Source organism: Dichomitus squalens (assembly GCF_000275845.1).
Source record: "Dichomitus squalens LYAD-421 SS1 unplaced genomic scaffold DICSQscaffold_17, whole genome shotgun sequence".
In the NCBI taxonomy this organism is placed as follows: domain Eukaryota; kingdom Fungi; phylum Basidiomycota; class Agaricomycetes; order Polyporales; family Polyporaceae; genus Dichomitus; species Dichomitus squalens.
The window spans coordinates 125,213-144,506 of record NW_006766899.1 but is presented as its reverse complement, the minus strand read 5'-3'; the positions used below and the strand labels follow the sequence as shown (position 1 = coordinate 144,506).

Sequence of the window (19,294 nt, the reverse complement as noted above, 5' to 3'; positions counted from 1 at the left end):
TCAATCCTGTTCTCCTACTCATGACTTCTACCCCGAGCGAGGAGCTCACTACGGAGATGTTTGGCAATAGTAGAGCAAGTAAGTACTTGTACCATGTGCTAATTATACTGATCACTTCCTTCTCCTCAGTCGCATCACCTGGATATTCATCACCTTCAGTTCCGGTTTCGCAACACTCAGAAGGGAGGGCCAGGTGCAGCAGAGGCTTTTGCGGGACCGCTGTCTCCAATACATGGCACCTTGCATGTATCGCTACGTAATTTATTCTGCTGGATCGTTCTGCCGCTTCAGCTCCGCCCGTTGGTCCCTCAGAGATTGTTACTCGTGTTGTTCGTCTGTATGTACACCTATATGACCGCAGCCTGACGAGGTTGGTCTTAAACACACCTTTGTGCATCACATGTTATCTCCGTCAAGATACCATCTACCATCTATCTTGACTAATATGAATGCGCCAGTCTCTAAGTGAAGGGGACAGACGGGAGTGGCCATCGCTCGATAGATCAACGAAGGTGACGATGCAAAGTGATCGCAATACGCATTACACGGTCGAGTTGGTCGGCTCCGTCCCAACAGCATTCAGTCAAAGGCACCAGCAAAAGTTGGCTCATCAGAACGATAAGAGAATGTTACTTTTACATTGTGTATAGCTACAACAATTGTTTGTTCGCTAATAGATCTATCCTACATGGTTACTGAAAGTCCGACTGGTTCTATTTGAATTCAACCCATCACGCTCGCCAGGAGTGCCATGCGGATCTAACAAACAGACTATCAGACCACTGTCAACAAAGGTGGATTTGGAAAACACTCACGAAGAGGCCATAACGCATTTGCCGGAAATACACAGCACGGCGAGAATCGAAGTCGACATCAGGGTCAATTTCTGGGCGGTATTGTCAACAACCCCCTCCTACGCTCAAACCAGAACCTGGCTTACCATTGACGCGCGGCAACGGGTGCATGACAATCATTTCCTCCTTCGCCCGTGATAGAAGCGCATGGTCCACGCGGTAGGCATCCTTGACGGCGTTGAACTCCGACTCGGACTTGAACCGCTCCTTCTGCATTCTTGTGACGTAGAGAACGTCTGTGTCTCCGAGGACTTCCTCCAAGGACTCGCATTGGTAAACCGGTATACCTGCCTTGCGCGCCGCGGACACTACACTCGCAGGCATTGCGAGTGAAGGAGGGGCAACAAAGTTCAATCGCACCGAATACAACGAGAGGAGGGTGACGAGACTGTGGACCGTCCGTCCATTCTTGAGATCTCCAAGCATGGTGATTGTGCGCCCGTTGACTGTCCCAAGCTCAGAACGGATGGTATAGACGTCCAATAGAGCCTGTTACAAGTACATGATGAGCTCCACACACCCGTTGATATGCAATGCATCATTCCGTACCTGGGTCGGATGCTCTCCGATACCGTCTCCAGCATTCAAGATCGGGACAGGAGAGAACTTCGCTGCGAGCTGCGAGCTGCCAATGTCGGGGTGCCGGATCACAATGGCGTCAGCGTAGCAGCCCAGAGTACGGATCGTGTCAGGTAAGGTCTCGCCCTTAAGAACGGACGAGGAGTCGACGTGGACGTTAACGACTTCTCCACCGCAGCGCTTCATGGCCGTATCGAACGACGATGACGTCCGCGTAGAGGGTTCATAAAAGAGCGTCGCGAGTACCTTGCCCTTGAGGACGTCGAGCGTACCGTTTCTCTCGACCTGTAGCTGCATCTCGTGCGCGAGCGTGAACAGATCGTGTACATCGCGATGACTGAACTGCTTGACAGTGAGAATGTGGCGGCGATTGAAGGCGGGGTGTGGCAGAAGATGATTGAAAATCTGTGTGTTGGACATAGGGCCCTGAACCGGTGCCAGAGCGGTCGAGGACAGGGTGGTAGACTGCGCAACGAGCTGCTGTGTCTGTGCGGATGCATCGGCAGAAGACCGCGGCGCGAAACTCGAGACTTCCGGTTTTGCGCCTGAGATTGACCCTCTCCTCTCGATAGGAGCGTGACTGATCACAGCCGCGGAGATGTCCTTGCCCAAAGGTGCGCTCGACAAGACTCCGTCGAGGTAGGCGGTCTGGCCGTGGATCTGAACGCGATGGACGGAACCGTTGACGACGGTGCCTTCGAGTGGAGACCACGCATGCGAACGCCTGTGGAACTGGTACTTACGACCGACGACAATTTCAACGTTGGCGTGGCTTTGGTCAGGAAGGGCGAAGATGCGAAGAGGGTTATCGTGCAGTCGTATACAGATATCATCAAGGGTAAGGCGACCTGACGCGACCGCCCCAAGGAGCAACGGAAGCGTCTCCTCAATACCCGATGTCGCAGAGGCTTCCTTCCCGAGCTGAGTTGCAAGCTCATAGGGAACACGGCCGACAGAGAAGACGTCAATGGACTCGAGGTTGTTCCAGAGGTACTGTTGATCCTCGGCGGTGGGTAGGCAGGTCACCCCAGGGAACTGCTCCCTCGTGAAGAACAGGGCGTACACAGAAACGTCGCAGGTGACGTTCAGCTTCTTGCCCTTGCTGAGCGAGATCAGCAACATGTCTTCTTTGGTTTGCACATTCGTCACGTGAAGGGACTTGTTATGAAGGTCGGCCAAGAGGAGGATCGGAGCGAGATTAGCACCACGCGCGTCGGTGACTATAGGCTTCTCGAACGGCCACGTCGCAAAGTGGGTGGCCGCGGCGGTGATCTGGCTGTCTGGCTCTCCGTACCGGAAGCGTAGGAAGAGCGACTTGACGTCGGCTTCAAGTTCGTCATCCAGTGCGCCGGCATTGGCAGGGGTCGCGGTGATGCTCATCGCATAGTTGCAGTATGCCGAGCCAGCTATATTGCTGGCTGCCTTATCGAGACTCGCCCTATCCGTGATCCTCGTCTCGAGACCGACAGGGAGAATGAGCGAAGTGACGAAGCCTCCGCTGATAGAGGCCTTCGTCGCGTTGGCAAAGTCTTCACCCGCCATAGTGAGATCAGGGACAAAGCTGGCGATGTTGACCAGACCAGGGAAGGTGTGCGTGTCGTGGGAGGTCTTGAAATCGACCGGCGAGACCTCAAGAGGCATCTTACGAACAAGTGCCTCAAAGAGCAGCTTCGCGATCTTGACGTTAGTGATAAGGGGAACAGCAAAGTCGACAGCCATACGACGGGTACGATAACCCTTGCTAGCATAGCTCGCAGGGCGCCTGTAGTGGTTCTTCGACGGCAAGTTGATGTACATGTCGATGAGGTTGTTGGCGAGATGTTGCGTGAGGGAGTACTCGGACTTCTGATCGCTGTCCTCGTTCAGGATCTCCAGATACTGGAGAGCGGAGGGTTATATAGGCTATCGCTTATGAACCATCTCGTTGCGCTCACCTTGCACGGAACGTTGTGTTCGGTGAAGAAGTCTGCCGTACCCGACGTACCAAAGAGGTTGTAGCCAGCAGCATGCAACTTCTGAACAGCAGGCAAGATCTCGAGCTTCTCCTTGAAGCTGCCAATGGAGAACAGGATATTCTTCTTCGGCAAGACGATACCCGTGGAGATGAGCGCCTTGAGATAGGCCTCGTACTTGTCTCTCCCGAAGCAGGCCACCTCTCCCGTCGACGCCATCTCAACACCCAAGACAGGATCGGCGCCGGAAAGACGACTGAAGCTGAACTGCGGAACCTTGACACCAACGTAATCCGGGGGAAGAGGGACGTGGGGGTACGGCTCCACGGGAATGCTCAACATGACCTTCGTCGCCATCTCAATCGCGTCGATGCCGGTGACCTTCGAGACGAAAGGGAACGAGCGCGCCGCTCGGAGGTTGCACTCGATGACCTTGATCTCGTTGTTCTTTGCAATAAACTGGATGTTGAACGGACCCGTGACGTTAAGCGCATTACCGATCTTGTACGTCGCGTCCTCAATGCGGCGGACCGTTTCGGGATCAAGATCTTGAGGCGGGTGGATAAGGGTGGCGTCGCCCGAATGGACGCCAGCGTTCTCGACGTGCTCTGAGATGTAATGCATGATGACCTTTCCGTCCTTCGCGACCGCATCCATCTCGATCTCCTTTGCGCCCTCGATGTACTTCGTGATGACGACCGGGTGCTCGCGAGAAACAGCAGTGGCCTGAGAGAGGTAGCTGCTGAGGTCGTCTTGGCTGAAGACGACGTTCATCGCAGCACCGGAGAGCACGTAAGATGGTCGAACAAGCACCGGGTACCCAACCTTCTCGCAGAACGCATGCGCCTCCCCAAAGCTCGACAGCTCCTTCCAGAGCGGCTGGTCCACGCCGATCTCGTCCAGGAGGCGGGAGAACTTGAATCGGTTCTCCGCCGTGTCGATCATTTCGGGAGACGTGCCGTATATCTTGACGTTCTGACGATAGAGCGGGAGCGCGATGTTGTTCGGCGTCTGGCCACCCATAGAGATGATGACTCCCCGAGAGCGCTCGGTATCGTATATGTCGAGGATCGTCTCCAAGCTGATGTTCTCGAAGTACAACCGGTCGGCCTCGTCGTAGTCCGTACTAACGGTCTCCGGGTTATAGTTGACCATGACTGTCGGGAGGTCCTGATCCCGAAGCGTACGGATGGCACGGACGGCGCACCAGTCAAACTCGACAGACGAACCGATGCGGTACACACCGGAGCCGAGGACCATGACACCGCAGTCGTCGAAGGTGATGTCGTGCTCGACGGCGTTGTACGTAGTGTACAGGTAATTCGTGAATGCGGGGAACTCCGCTGCAACGGTATCGATCTGCTTGACGAAAGGCGCAACACCGTGCTCCTGACGCAGACGACGGACAGCGAGCTCCGTCGTACCCATGCAGGTAGCGATCTGGCGGTCAGAGAACCCAAGCTGCTTCGCTTGACGAAGTATATCCTCGTCAACGGAGTTGATGCTGGTTTGGCTGAAATTATCGCCGCTTAGAATATCTGTTCATTATGATATAAGCGGAAAACTCACTAGAGATGCTGTTCCATCTTGTGGATTGACTGCAACTTGGTCAGGAACCACTTGTCGATGTTCGTCATCTGCCAGATCTTCTCGACGCTGTATCCACGATGGAAGGCCGTCGCGATAGCAAAGATGCGCTTATCCGTCGGGTTCATCAGCTCCTCGTCGATATCCTCCACGAAGTCATTCTATATGATGTAATCCTTCAGCACGACGCGAGACAAGGACAAGAAGTGCTCGAAACCAACCTTCGCAAACCCGGAGAATTGGTCATCAATAGCCCGGATCGCCTTCTGTATCGTCTCCTGGAACGACCTCCCGATGCTCATCACCTCGCCCACGCTCTTCATGCTGCTGCTCAGCAGCCGGCTCACCCGGCTGAACTTCTTCAGGTCCCACCGCGGGATCTTCACCACAACGTAGTCCAAGCTCGGCTCGAAGCACGCCGACGTCACCTTCGTCACCGAGTTCTTGATTTCGTTCAGCGGGATCCCGAGCCCGAGCTTGGCCGCGATGAACGCCAGCGGGTACCCCGTCGCCTTAGACGCCAGCGCGGATGAGCGCGACAGACGGGCGTTGACCTAGTTGAACGAAACGATGCCAGATTAATGGCAGATGCGACGGGAACTAGGGGGAGATTTACCTCGATGATGCAGTACTCGCGAGACGTCGGGTTCAAGGCGTATTGAATGTTACATTCGCCCACGACGCCTAGGTGCCGAATAACGTTGATGGCGGTCGTCCGGAGCATGTTGTAGTCGGCGTCCGACAGCGTCTGCGAAGGCGCCACTACGATGGAATCCCCAGTGTGGATCCCAAGCGGATCGAAGTTCTGTACCGCAAGATCCACTGGAGGTCAGCAAGCACGAAGAAGGGAAGAGAAGTTATATGTGATCGCCCAAGACGACACGTACCTCCATATTACACACGGTAATGCAGTTGTCGCGGCAGTCGCGCACGACCTCATACTCGATCTCCTTCCAGCCCTTCATGCTCTTCTCCACCAGCACCTGCGGACTCGTCGCGAACGCTTTGCTGCACAGCGCCTTCAGCTGCTGCTCGTTCTGCGCGAAGCCCGACCCAAGCCCGCCCAGTGCGTACGCCGCGCGCACGATGACCGGGTACCCGATCGTGTTCGCAGCAGCGATCGCCTCCTCGACCGTCGTTGCCGTGCTCGACTGCGCACACCGCTCCCCGATCTCCTCCATCGCGCTTGCGAACAGCTGTCGGTCCTCAGTCATGATGATCGTGTCGATCGGCGTGCCCAGGACTTTGCACCCCAAGCTCTCGAACTCGTCCTTGAGCTTGATGCCGACGTTGAGCGCGGTCTGCCCGCCAAACGTGACGTAGATCCCGTCGGGCTGTTCGTACTTGATGATCTTGCGCACGAACTCCGGGGTGACGGGCAAGAAGTACACCTTGTCCGCAAGCCCGCGAGACGTTGCGATCGTCGCAATGTTCGGGTTCACGAGGATGGTGTAGATGCCCTCCTCCTTGAGCGCCTTGATTGCCTGCGAGCCCGAGTAGTCGAACTCCCCTGCCTGGCCGATAGAGAGGCCTCCAGAACCGAGGATGAGCACCTTCTGCACGTCCGCGCGAGGCACCCGCGCCTCGTTCTGCTCCTTGCTGCCCCCCGGCATCGAGATGGGCACGAGAGCGCCAGTGGTTGCACAATCAATGATGTTCTGGATGAACACCTCGAACAGGAACTCAGTGTCACGCGGCCCGGGAGTGGACTCGGGGTGGAACTGAACGGAGAAGAACGGCTTGTCGACACAGTAGATGCCCTCGTTGCTGCCGTCGTTCGCGTTCTGGAACAGCTCCCGCCACCCCTCGGGCAGCGACGCTGCCTCGACCTGATATCCGTGGTTCTGGCTCGTGATGTAGCATCGCCCGCTGAGCGCGTCCGTGCAGGGGATGTTGTGCCCGCGGTTGCCATACTTCATCTTCGACGTCTTTGCACCCGCCGCAAGGGCAAGTAGTTGGTGGCCCAGACAAATGCCGAAGATCGGCCTGTCGGCCTTTTCCATTGCGCGCGCGAGGCGTGCGATCGCGGGAGCGACCATCGTAGGGTCGCCGGGACCGTTCGAGATAAACAAGCCGTCGAACGGCTCCTCACTGTCCGCGAGGTAGTCGTAGTCCCAAGGTACAACCTTGAGCTCCACACCGCGGTGCGTGAAGCAGCGGATCTGGTTGAACTTCATACCGACGTCGACCGCGAGGACGCGGAGCGGGCGCGACCCCGTCGGGTGCATTTTGGGTTCTGTCACAGGCTTGAAGAGCCGCGGGGTCTTCGTCGACACAGCAGCGACGAGATTTTCTTGATTTGGGTCCGAGAACGGGATGTCGACATAATCCTCGCGCCAACGCGCGGAGGCAGCGGGAGTACCTGCCGGCGGGGACGGAGCGCGAGACAAGGGCACAGACGATGACGACGTCAGCGAGGCACGAGCGTCTGCTCTCCTCGCCAGGATCTTCCCAAGCATGGATCCCTTCTCCCGGATCCTTTTCGTCAGCGCGCGCGTGTCGACGCCGAAGATGGCGGGGACGCCGCTCTCCTTGAGCCATTGTCCTAGAGAGGAGCCTGCCAGGAAGTGGCTGTAGTCCTCAGAGTACGAGCCGACCACAAGCGCAGCGACATGAACACGTGAGGACTCGAATTCTTGTGGAATATCGTCCACCAAAGCCTCCTTGGGGCGAGGGGGTACTCCGTAGTTTCCAATGAGGGGGTACGTCAAAATGAGAATCTGACCTGCGTACGAGGGATCTGTGAGAGACTCGGTGTATCCAACCATACCTGTGCGGCGCAAGAGTGAGCTGGGCCAAGCAGGGGAGCGAGAGATGGAGCGGACCGGTCTGGAAGACACACTCTCCAGCGACGCTCTTGCCCTCTGCGCCGAAGCTGATCCCACGGAACACGGTTCCATCAGCGAGCTCGAGCACAGCATCTACCAGCTGGCTCTCATCATGTACCGACGTTGCAGCAATGGGGGCCGCCGGATAGCCGTTGTTGTAGTTTGTGGCCGAACGAGCGAGGACGGGCCGCACGACGTTTGCCTTGAGAGCGGGGTTGGACAGAGCCATTTTTGATAAAAGAATGGATTGGAATCGTGGTCGTGGGGTTTCGTATGATGATGCTGGTCTCTTCCTCTTCGCTCGCCCGTTGGGAGAATCGAGTCGAGTGAAGAGGAAGAGAAAAAGAACCAGCGTCTCGCTGCTCCTCAGAAAACGCACTCTGTCGTCACGTGTATCCAGATCCATCTCGATCAGAATCCGGAGATAAGCGCTTTCACCATTCAGAAATGCCTCCTCGACCGGCTGCTACTGAACGCCCGCAGTCAAGAGGATCCAGACCGCTCCATGATAGCATCTCCCGGTATCTCTTCACAGGAGCGCGTTGACGAAAGTGTATAGGTACAGCAAGCCAGCTCATTTGGAGCACGTTCATTGCCAGTCCCGCTGCTATGAGTCCTCAATTCGTCGTTCTCGCAAGGTGGGGTGCCCTGCCCGATGAGGTCAAATCGCCTCATAGTCTCCACTATTGCGTTTGTCGCCCCCACTGACTTCCACCATGGGCGACAGCCCCGAACGCTCAAGGAAATATACCACACACCTAACGCTTACAAGACCCGCGAACTTCCAAGCATAGCGTCAATTTCGGACCACGACGCTCCATAGTACATCGATCTACACCATCGCCCATGCCGTCGCTAGAGTGCTGAAACGCACGGTAAAGCGCTGTACACCACACTGGACGCGCAACCGAACACTCTCGGCGAAGACCTCTCCGAGTGCTATGAATGGTCGACACATAGCGTTCATGTACCTGCCCAGAGGCTTCATTACTTCCGACAGCCCAGGCACAGTGCATAACGAGCACATCCGCGATGTGAGGCACCGCGCACGACGTCCGTCCGATGCTTTGCTTCAGGCATGGACCCCAGAATAACCAGACGCTCTGTACTGCCCGGGCCTCCTTGCCAGCGACAGAGAGCTCCGACCGTTCTACCCGTCTGACCTATCCACGCCTACTCATGGTCAGGCTCCGTCAGCTCTTCCAGACATCCACGCGGGGAGAGGGCTTTCAAGTAGTCAAAGGGTCATGATATGCGCTACCCCCCTCTCACAGAGAGGACCACGTCTATCACGAGAACATAGCAACAGCGGAGCGAGTAGCGGTCCGTACACAGGCTGCTACTCGCGTCGCGTCGGAGCAGCCCGCAGCATCTGCTGATTCCAAAGGTGCGCTCACTACCAAAAGCTTATCAATTTTACGTACCGCACTGTCGAATCGCGGACGCATTCTCGGCTTCATCGTCTTGCAGCGACGTGTCTCTTGGACACTGGCAGAGCGAGAGCGCGCTCGAGGAGGGTCTGAGAGGAGAGAAGAAAAACGAGGAATATCCCATCCAACCTAGCTGGCTACATATGTGCGCACAGACGACGCCAATCCCGGTGTTGGCCCCAAAGCGGCAGGGATGTCCCAGGTCTGGCCAATGAGAAGGAGTACCAGAGGGAGTCCACACATCGTCTTCTGGACAAGTTTCGCGAAGAGGGCGCGATCGACAGGGTGACGCACACCATCCTCCCAGCGTCGGCGCGTTACTGAGAGCCCCTCACGGAACCTGCGTCCAGAATCGAAAAGGCTGAGAACAACGATCGTACAGTGTGGTTACACTTGGTTGTGCCTACGCCAGACGCACCTCATAGTACCCCACAACAGCATGGACGAGGAGTGGTGCTGTCGACAGTCTGCGCTAGAGGCCTAGTCTTCCCTCCATACGCACGACATGACACAGTTGCGGCCAGCCCGGAAAGCCCCTCTCAGACGCAGTCGTCCGTACAAGGAAACGGAGCAGGGATCTACTGGCAGCGCAGCGCTGTCGACGGCACGGAGCGCACTAACCTTCTCCACATAGGTGACTTGCTGCGCGCACCTTGAACGACTCTGCCACCGTCGATGGCGGCACTAGCTACACCGTCTGTGAGCTACAGACGGGAGCCTCGACGCCCGTCAGGAAGCGCGGCCGGAGGCCGACGACATGAGTGGCGCTGTTGGACAGGCGTTGACTATCGCGGGAAGTGCGGCAGATTTGCGAGAAGCTGTACATCCCTCCACAGTGGACGCGACGTCGTGTTTCGCCGAGAGCCTGGTGCTGGTGAAAACCGAATTCGAGTGTCCTGTCTCGCACGACAAAGAGATTCGTATTACCGATGGCGACTGGCCGCGACGATACGATGTACCTGGAGACAAAGTTAGTGCTAGTGACGCTAATCAAAGGGACTGACAGCGAAGCGTTAGAATGAGTCGGGGATGTATCCCTAAAGCAGCGACATACCAGCCAATTTCGTAAGAGCAACGTTCGTCCACGGGCTCGCGCCGACCGCAGCATCATAAACACAAAACTGAGCTCATGCATTTCCGCCCTTTTCTATCCTCCGAACGGGCGCCGCCAGCGCAGACAATTCATATCGCTCGCGTTTGTGAGTCCACATGGGCGATGCGCGAAGACAACCTGTCTGATATGACACAACTCTAGCTATCGGATGGTGCGACAAATCTTGGAAGACCTTACCGATCAGTCGACGCCCGACAGGATTTCGTACCCATCTATCGTGGCTCACGCTGCACATCGCACAGAACATACGGCGGTGCGAGTAGAGACGGACGTATGCAGGCGCGAGGCCATTTCGCCATCGGAGGACGACGTGAATCGAGGAGCGAACGTCGATTCTCCGAGTCGACGCGCGACGTGGGCCTCTCCACGATTGCACACCAAGTGGGGCCGCGGGACCGCGTTCAGATAGACTCGACCGAGACCGTACGGGCCGGGGGATATACGTGCATAGGGGCCGAGAACGTCGGCGGGACGTCTATCGTGCGCCGGGACTTCGGTTGGATCGGCGAAAGACACTTGAAAGATGGACACCCTGAGAGGCCGGACAATGAAGAGATTGAGTTCGTGCTAGAGCTTCTGGGAGGTATTTTACGCTCATGCCGGCATGAGAAGAGCCGTCAGATGGGCCTGCGAAAGAGCAGCCGGAGCCGACAGGAAGTCCTCTTCCTCTACTCGAACTCGGGAGCACGTCTGTGCGAGAGCAGGCAGCAGATCCAATGATGGTAGAACGAGAAGCGAGTGAGAGAGGGAGGGCAGGTGCGGCGCACTGCATCGAAGAGGCGTCCGTATGTGGCGTAGGACGTCGCAGATCTGAGATCGTGTCCGTGGCTTCATGGAAGCACACCGAGCGCTGGCCACCCTGCTGCTCCCAGCCTGGGATTTCGATGCTCGACCCTTGCTGTGGCAGCGTGAGCCTCTATCGCGGGTCTCGGAGCATCGCAGCTCCTTCTGTCTGCTCCGCATCCAGAAGACAATGCAGCCGCAGCGGCATATCTCCACTCTCTGTTCAGGATCTGCTTATATGGCCGCAATCTGCTTTCATGCACGCAACAGACGTCTCCTCTCCCGCGCTGCTGCCGCCTGCACACGACGCTTAGGTTGATTCATCATGGCGAGCGTCCCTCAAAACAGCAATGGCCAAGAACCAGCGACCCAGCGGCCGGCCTCCATCGCCGACTCTTCATCTGCACCGACAACAACCGCGCCTACGCAACCGGCTATTGAGTCCGCCCAACACGGGTCGAGTTCACTTGGCTTGCCTACGCCGGGCTCTCCTTCGCTTCCTCAGAGCCACGACCACGACCAGGCTGCAGCTATCCATCTTGTCTCTGGCAGCACTCCGCACCCTAGCCACGCGTATCCCATCGTGCAGCAGCCACCACAAGCGCAACGCCCCGCAAACGCACCGAGCATCGTGTGGTCGAGTAAACCTGGGCCAATACCATCCACCTCTCAGATCAACACCTCACCCCTCTCGATGTCTGCGCCACTCCCGCACAACGAGCAGCAGCAGCCAATCGCGTCTGGAATGCACCGGCCATCATCCGCGCCGCAGACCCCGAGCTCGCAGGACAACGCGAGCGCGAGCACGCGCTCTGTTCACAGTACCAACTCCGCGTCCGCACCTCCCAATAGTGCCAACGCTAGTGCGCCCACACCAGGCCCCGCCACAGCCACACCAGTCTCCCCGTCAGCTTTGCCGTCGCAACAGACCCAAGGCTACTTCCACGCCTCGGCTGCAGCAATCGCTGGTCCGTCCAGGCCACCGGCCCACGGGTCCATCCAGGAGTCGGCAGAGGAGCACGACGACGGACACGGAGCCGCAACATTCACGGGGTCGTCCGGACCCACCGTTCCGGCCCAAACGCAGTACCAACCCTACCCCGCAGCGCAGACGCCCCCGAACGCGCTCCCGAGCTCGGTTCCTGCCCCGCATGCGCGCGCGCTTAGCAGCAGCGGGAACACCGCAGGCATTGGCGCGGGCTACGGCGTCCAGAACGGCGGTGGTTATAACCCCTCGAATCAAGGCGGGAACGGAGGACAACGCTCGAGCCCGAATCGCCGCACGTCATCGCGTGCGGTCTCCTATAGCGACCAGCCCATGCGCGCGAGCGAGCGGTATCCCGTCCTCCCCATCGCCGGGAAGAACCTCCCGATGCCCCCGCCCGCTGTCATCTCCGGCAGCGGCGACATCGCTATGACTGCTGACGGTGGCCTGATGTCGCCCCGCTCTGAGCTCGACTATGCGGTGCCATATGTGCCGTACTCGAACGGCGGCGACGGCGGCAACAACGGAGGGATGGGTATGCAGGGGATGCCTGGGGGCGTGAATGCCGGGTCGGGGGCGTCGTATGGTAGCCGGCGCGGCAGCGGGTACCAGGGGAATGGCAACGGGGCGCACAGGCGGAGCATGTCGATGGCCGCGACGCTCACGGGCTCGAACGCGGGCGGGGAGAAGAGTGTGGAGCAGCGGATGCAGCCCACGCTCGACGCTGCGGAGAAGGAGATGGTGAGCGCGAGGCGAACTGGTGAGTCTCTCCCTTCGTCATCTTCTGTGTGTAGGTGTCGGGATACGATGCTGACCCCCCGACGCCGTCCCCGTCCTCGTTCGCAGCCAAATTACACGGGTGGGCGCTGAATTGTGCGATCGGCGCACAGGTGGTCCTGGGCGCGCTCACGACCGGAGTCGCCGCCGCCACTTCCGGAAAGCAGGTAAGCACGCGCACCCTCTCGATCGCCATGAGGCCACGTACTCACCATCCCCTCGTCCACCTCCCGACTTGCATCCACCCTCGCGCCGCAGACGTCGATCGCGACGTCGATCCTCGGCGGCATGTCGACACTCGCGGCGTCGTACCTCGCCAAGGCGCGCGGGTCGAACGAGCCCGAGGCGTCGACGATCCGCGCGCGCGAGCTCGAGTCGTATATCCGCGACCTGCAGGCGTTCGTGCTCGACCATGGCCACCTCGCGGGGCCGGCGGTCGGGCCGGAGCACGAGGCGATGATCGCGCGCTACCGGCGGCGGTTCGAGGAGATCATGGGCCACGGGCTCGAGGGCGTCGAGGACACGATGAAGGTCGTGAAGCAGAAGGACGAGATGAAGGCGATGGCGGTCAGCGCGCGCGAGAACAGCAAGGTGGAGAAGTCGATGGTGTGATGAGGTGAAGAGCCGGTGGGATCATGGAGTCGACGTGATCTCGGAAATTGGCCTTACTTACGGGTCGATGGGCCCGTGAGGACTCGATGCGTGCGCACTCGCCAAGCTTACCCGTATTTTCCCTGCCGCGAGGTAAACGCTGCGATGGGGCTGCGATACGGTGCGCTTGCAGTAATATCTGCTGTGATCACCACGCGCCGAGCGGCGAAGTCGCGAAGGTGGACGAAAGAAGGGAAGGTAATAATGCCGCGCAGTTATGATAACAAACGATACTTGACATTACCATATACGACGTCATTGAAAGGAGGCTCTCTGAAACTCCTCGCTAGTGCCAGGAAACCTAAATCAGAACGATCTCTATACCGAGGTCAGGAGGAACTCTACATGTGAGGCTACAATACGAACATACCTATACCGAGGTCAGGAGGCAAGTACTGTGGAACTCCGCATAGGTGTCCAGGTACGTAAGGAGAAGAGGGTTCCGAGTAGGGAGCGATCCAGAGATCCTTATAGCCATACGTGTAATACTAGCTTTGCATGATGTGCTCTACTGGTCTTGTGCTCTCCCTTCTCGTCGCTGCCTGCGTGCTGCGACTTCATTGATTGCTGAGCTCACTAAGTTGCCTACCACCTCGCACGGCAAGTGAGATAACGCGTTGCGCAGAAGAACTTCCCATAGCTGCCCGTAAAGCGCGTGCATCAAGTCCCATCCTAATGCTTAGCTGCTCTACCCCACACAGACCCATCCGGGTGACACCCCTCCAGGCGGCGGCAGAGGATTCTAAGCAGTCTGATCGTCGTTTGATATTTCTTGCGTCTTCCGAGGTACACGGTCACGTGATGAAGCGCCGTGTGGCAGACCGCAAGGCGCGTAAGAGGCAAAGGGTCACTATGATATGCTGCGTCATGATCATCGCTGCTGCCTTGCATGGCCTGCGTACGTAGAGCCGTATCTTACAGAACTTGCACTCTCAAGCGGAAAGGTCGTAGAGCCTCACATAGCCTACACAACCCCTTAGCTTGATGCCAGTTCACGGCTCATGAATATAAGCGTACAGAAGGGCACGCGTATAAGCACTCACATAGGTGTAACGCCTGCAGCCACGATGGCAGAGTTACTCAGTTCGTCTTCGTCTTCGTCTCGTCCAGCCCTATCCCGAGCACTGATCAGCCCGAACACCGCATTCCCCGCAAAGTTCTGCCTTCCTCCGCCCAGCCACGCGCTCGGTTCCGTCCGGCCCTGCACAAGCAGCGCGCGTGCCGTCGCGGCGACCTGGACGACGTCGAGCACCAGCGTGGCGAACTGCAGAGCCTTCCACACGTACATGTAAGCCGGGCGCGCACGCAGCAGGCTGACCTGGAGAACGCCGAGCATCGCGAAGAAGCCGACGAGGTAGTCGAGAAGGAGCACGGTCTCGGAGCCGGGGGGCACTGAAGAAGTTCGAGGGCAAGCGGGCACAAATGGGATTCGCGTTTGGCAGGTGCAAATGCGTGCCGTACACAGTAGATACAATAAGGCTTATATACGTAGCTAAATAGGGGTATATAAGGGCGCGGGTATCCATCGGGGGGCAGGACCTGTGGCGCTCGTTCCGCGAGCTCGCCATCTTGACGCCAGGATTTCAACAGGCACGACCGCAGCGGGGGAGAGGGCGGCGAGGACATCGGTTTTGGTGAAGAGGTGCATGGCGATGCCGAGGGCGCAAAAGAAGGGGTCGATGATGGTGAACACAATACGGTAGAAGACTGGGATGAGCGTATCGGATGCCATTTCGACTGTGGACTGCTGGAGGATGAGAGACGTTGTATGATAGCTTGATTTCTGGGGTGAAAAAGGAGTCGACGTCCACGCCTTAAGTACCGTACGTTATGTTAGGGTCCGTTCCCATCACCAAGAATGGAGTAGGACGAGATGGTGGCCTAGCCAAATGTAAATGCTGATGGAGATGACCCTCCCCACTCAAATAGGTCTCATCAAGCATACACTAACGAGTCACCAAATTCATCCTCCATATAGACAATTCAGTACCCACAGGACACAAAGCCCCGATCTCAGCATCACAAGAGAGCTCCCTCCAGAGACGAATACCCTTACGAGAGCTTGGCTTCCGTCGTTGCTTTGGAAGCAAGCTAGCCCTTCCGAATCGAGCTCTGATGATCTGATGAGTCGACGTGAGATTCCAGTAGCGCTCGAAGTCTGACCATAGATGGGTCATTGATGTGCTCTGCCTGTGCCGCCTCCATCACATAGCACGTTCGTAGAATACGGAAGCGTCCACGGCACTCTAATCCCTAGGCTTGTACGTCTTCACAGAGAACCGGATATCGGCAGGACAGTAGAGACTGAAGCGTATACATCGTCCAAGCGACAAGTTTGTGTGAATCGAGTTGTCCGAATCTGGGCTTACAACTGCGATCCCGGATCCCGGTAAGCAAACCGTTGCAGTCCCACTAGACTATGCGTCTCATGCATCTTATGGCTTACCTTCCGCATAGTTAAAGAATAGGTCGTCCTGGCTCAGGAAACGCATCGTATAAGATGCTCTACCCATGCCTCTCCACACGCGCCGCGGGATGAGAGATTCGCAGTCAACACCTCAGACACTCCAAGCTATATCCACACTATCGCTGTCAGACACGGTGACACCAAGTCCCTCTCTACCGCGTGTTCAGCCCCGTCCGACGGAGGCTCGATTACAAGGTCCCTCTGGCACGCAACCTTATCACGGTACTCGGGCAGAGACATATTCGAGCCTGAATAGAAAGCTTGCATGTACGAGAGATTCAGTGGTGGATTGTTGTGCTACGTACCGTGGTGCGTTATAGTTGCGATTGAATTTCTTCGAATCGCTTCAGTATTCTCGATATGAGCAAGACTAGTGAATCTCGGAAGACAACTCACAGCACAACAACCTGCGGTCTTGGACAACATTGCTCAGTCAGCCACGGCTGAGTCAGATACATCCCGGATAGGGTATTCGACGGAGCTCAAAAATAGCATTTATCAGAGAGCTGATCTGCGATTCATATTCATGCTATAGCCTAGTTATCGGGATCGGATGGCTAAGTGCTTGCCAAGTTGCATTGGTCAAGGAATGAGCAACGTAGTGTTCGTCAACTGCCTCGTGGCTATAAGAGGTTTGTGGCCAAAACGTTAAGGAGGGGGGGGGCACTAGCCAACTACCACTACTGTAGCTTATATGAAGGAGGTGAAGGAAGGAAATCTTTTATCGACAAGACGGGCATCGTCCATGATCTCAAGTTGAAGACGTGTTGTGGAATTTGCCAAATTGCAGACAACTTCGTTGTGTTGACTCAAAGTCACCGCGCCCCGGAGTAGATGCGCAAGGGAAGTGGGTAATGTGGTAAATTTGCAGGGATAATTATCGCAGCGGGCTGAGCGATCCGCATGTTCTCCGCCAATGAACGAGCAAATCGCCCCAGATTAATAGCTACGCAAATACACCCTGGTAGTTACTGTAAATCATAGGCCTCCCTCCATTGCTTCATGGCTTGCTAAGCAACCATCCTTAGTAGAGCCCCCGGGTAGCTTTATGATTCAGCAAGCTCAGTCAGCGCGCGCTTGCTATCTGACCGACACAACCGATATCATTGTTCGCAAAATGAGACTGGTATATAGAGGTCATCAGCGCACCCCTCTTCGTTTTTCCGTTCCAAAAAACCCCATTCGGCTCGTGCAGCAGCACTGTGGTCTAGGCTCGGATTTTGCATCCTTCATCCCCCATTCGACCTTGTGCACTGCCCTTGTCCAGCACCGTGAATCGTTCAGTGGCTGATCAAGATTTCGTTTTTGTATTTACCACCTAGCGCTGCACTTAAGACAGTGCCTACAACAGAGCGACGACATGGCTGACTGCCAAGACTCCCAAACCCCCGCTGTCCCCTCAAGATGTCCCTCACCAGCACCGACGCTCATCCACGAGACAAAAGAAGGCCCTGCAGTAAACGCGTACTCACCAGCGCGTCGGTATACCTTGCTTGTCATATTCTGCTTGGCGCAGTTTCTCGATACCTTCAACGTTACTTCGCTTTACTCCGCAATACCTGCAATGGCGAAGTCAATGGAAATTGCGGAAGGGGAGTCGACGTGGATCATCAGCGCATGCCAACTCACCTTTGCGTCGTTCCTCCTCATTGTAAGCCGTCGTGTTCACTGAATAAAAGGACGCATATATGGACCTCACTCTACTCTATAGAGCGGACGGATCAGCGACGTCTACAACCCTAGTACGTTTTGTGCTCTCACCTCAAGGCGCGCGAGGTACAGTGTCTGACCCTGTCAGAATTCGCATTCATCGGCGGTGTCTTCGTCCTTGCCATCTTCTCTCTGGGCTCCGGATTCGTCTCGAGCAAAATCCCGCTCTTCGTCCTCCGAGCACTGACTGGCGTAGCCGCTGCGATGGCTATCCCCTCCGCGGTGACCCTGCTCGTCGGCATCTTCCCAGAGCCTAACGAACAATCTCGTGCTCTTGGCGTGTCTGGCGGCTGCGGCGCGGTCGGAATCGGTGAGCACTCGCATATGCGTGTTGCAGAACGCGAAGAAACTGACCAGTCCGTAGTCCTCGGGCTCGTGATCGGCGCCATCTTCGTGCAATATGCCTCGTGGCCATGGGTGTTCTGGTTCGTAGCCATCGTCTGCGTCCCGATCGTTGGGTTGTCAGTCTTCCTGATACCCAAGCAAGAGCCTAAGGAGGTCAAGGGTGGAGGAGCGAAATGGAAGAGCTTGGATTTATTCGGCGTTACTACCCTCACAGGTAAGTATCGCGCCTCCGGTTTGCTCGTGAACAGAACACTCACGGCCTTCACCTTGCAGTCGCCCTCATCCTCTTCATTTTCGCAGTCACTTCTGCCGCAACCACCGGCTGGGGCTCGAGTCGCGTCATTGCTTCACTCATTATCTCCGTGTTCATGATTGCCGGCTTCTTCTACTATGAAACTCGAATTCCGGCCGACCGGGCAGCGATCCCACCTAGGACATGGTTCCTCCCGAACTTCTCCGTCCTGTTCGGGACCGCTCTTTTCCCTTTCTTCTGGTGGGGGACTGTGTTCACGATCTATACGAACCTCTGGCAGAGCGTCTGGGGCTGGAGCGCTATCATGACTGCGGTGCATATATATGTCAATCATCAATGACGCGATGTCCTCACTCACCGACGTCGCTCTAGGCTCCCAATCGGCGTCAGCTCCTTCCCTGTCAGCTTGACGGGCCCGCTCTCGCACAAGATTAACCCGAAGTGGCTCCTCCTCTTCGGCGAGGCCCTCTGCATAGTCTCGACGATTCTCTTGGCGTTCGCCGACCGCCCAACGCGCTACTGGCCGTACATGTTCCCCGGCTTCATCCTCGGCTCAGCAGGTGCTATGTTCGTCTACACGCACACCAAGTGAGTACCCCGTCCACGGACGTGTCAACTGTCCTTCGTACTCACCCACGCTCATAGCATTGCGATCTTCCGCACGACCCCGGCCTCGATGGCCGGTACCGTCGGGGCGATCGTCAACTGCGCCCTGCAGCTCGGCTCTGCAGTCGGTATCTCCACAGTTGGCTCCATCGAGTCGAGTATCGAGGAAAAGCACGCTGGGTACGCCGGCCGCGCGGCATCGTTCTGGTTCCTCCTTGGGATCGGCGCGCTACAGTTTATCGCGATGTTAGTATTTTATCGTATAAGCAAAGAGAACGCAAAGTAGGGACCTACTGCCATCCTGTAAGAGAAGCTTTCAACAGTCGAGGAGGCGTACGCGGAGAAGGACGCAAAAACGTTTGGACAAGAGAGC

General features: G+C 57.0%; 4 protein-coding genes across 4 annotated transcripts; 2 read left to right on the top strand and 2 right to left on the bottom strand.

The window, feature by feature from the left end:
- Positions 1-624: 624 nt before the first annotated feature.
- DICSQDRAFT_87297 (carbamoyl-phosphate synthase) lies at positions 625-8,052 on the bottom strand. Its single transcript, XM_007366297.1, has 10 exons — positions 7,798-8,052; positions 5,860-7,742; positions 5,589-5,777; positions 5,194-5,526; positions 4,955-5,133; positions 3,368-4,898; positions 1,404-3,311; positions 941-1,343; positions 816-886; positions 625-759 (listed from the first exon to the last, which is right to left on the bottom strand). Exons 1-10 carry the CDS (start codon positions 8,027-8,029, stop codon positions 724-726), a joined length of 6,765 nt encoding a protein of 2,254 aa, XP_007366359.1. The 5' UTR covers positions 8,030-8,052; the 3' UTR covers positions 625-723.
- A 5,113-nt stretch (positions 8,053-13,165) lies between these two features.
- On the top strand, positions 13,166-13,390 carry DICSQDRAFT_13100 (uncharacterized protein; the record flags this gene model as incomplete). The annotated part of the gene is made up of 1 exon (XM_007366296.1): positions 13,166-13,390. A coding segment is annotated over one exon (225 nt), but the record flags the coding sequence as incomplete, so codon positions are not given.
- A 1,189-nt stretch (positions 13,391-14,579) lies between these two features.
- On the bottom strand, positions 14,580-15,272 carry DICSQDRAFT_170682 (uncharacterized protein; the record flags this gene model as incomplete). Its single annotated transcript, XM_007366295.1, has 2 exons — positions 14,580-14,932; positions 15,080-15,272. The coding sequence occupies 2 exons, from the start codon at positions 15,270-15,272 to the stop codon at positions 14,580-14,582; spliced, it is 546 nt and encodes a 181-aa protein (XP_007366357.1).
- Positions 15,273-17,367: 2,095 nt separating this feature from the next.
- On the top strand, positions 17,368-19,207 carry DICSQDRAFT_170681 (MFS general substrate transporter; the record flags this gene model as incomplete). The annotated part of the gene is made up of 7 exons (XM_007366294.1): positions 17,368-17,658; positions 17,719-17,749; positions 17,806-18,027; positions 18,082-18,276; positions 18,336-18,555; positions 18,688-18,903; positions 18,961-19,207. The coding sequence occupies 7 exons, from the start codon at positions 17,368-17,370 to the stop codon at positions 19,205-19,207; spliced, it is 1,422 nt and encodes a 473-aa protein (XP_007366356.1).
- Positions 19,208-19,294: the final 87 nt, after the last annotated feature.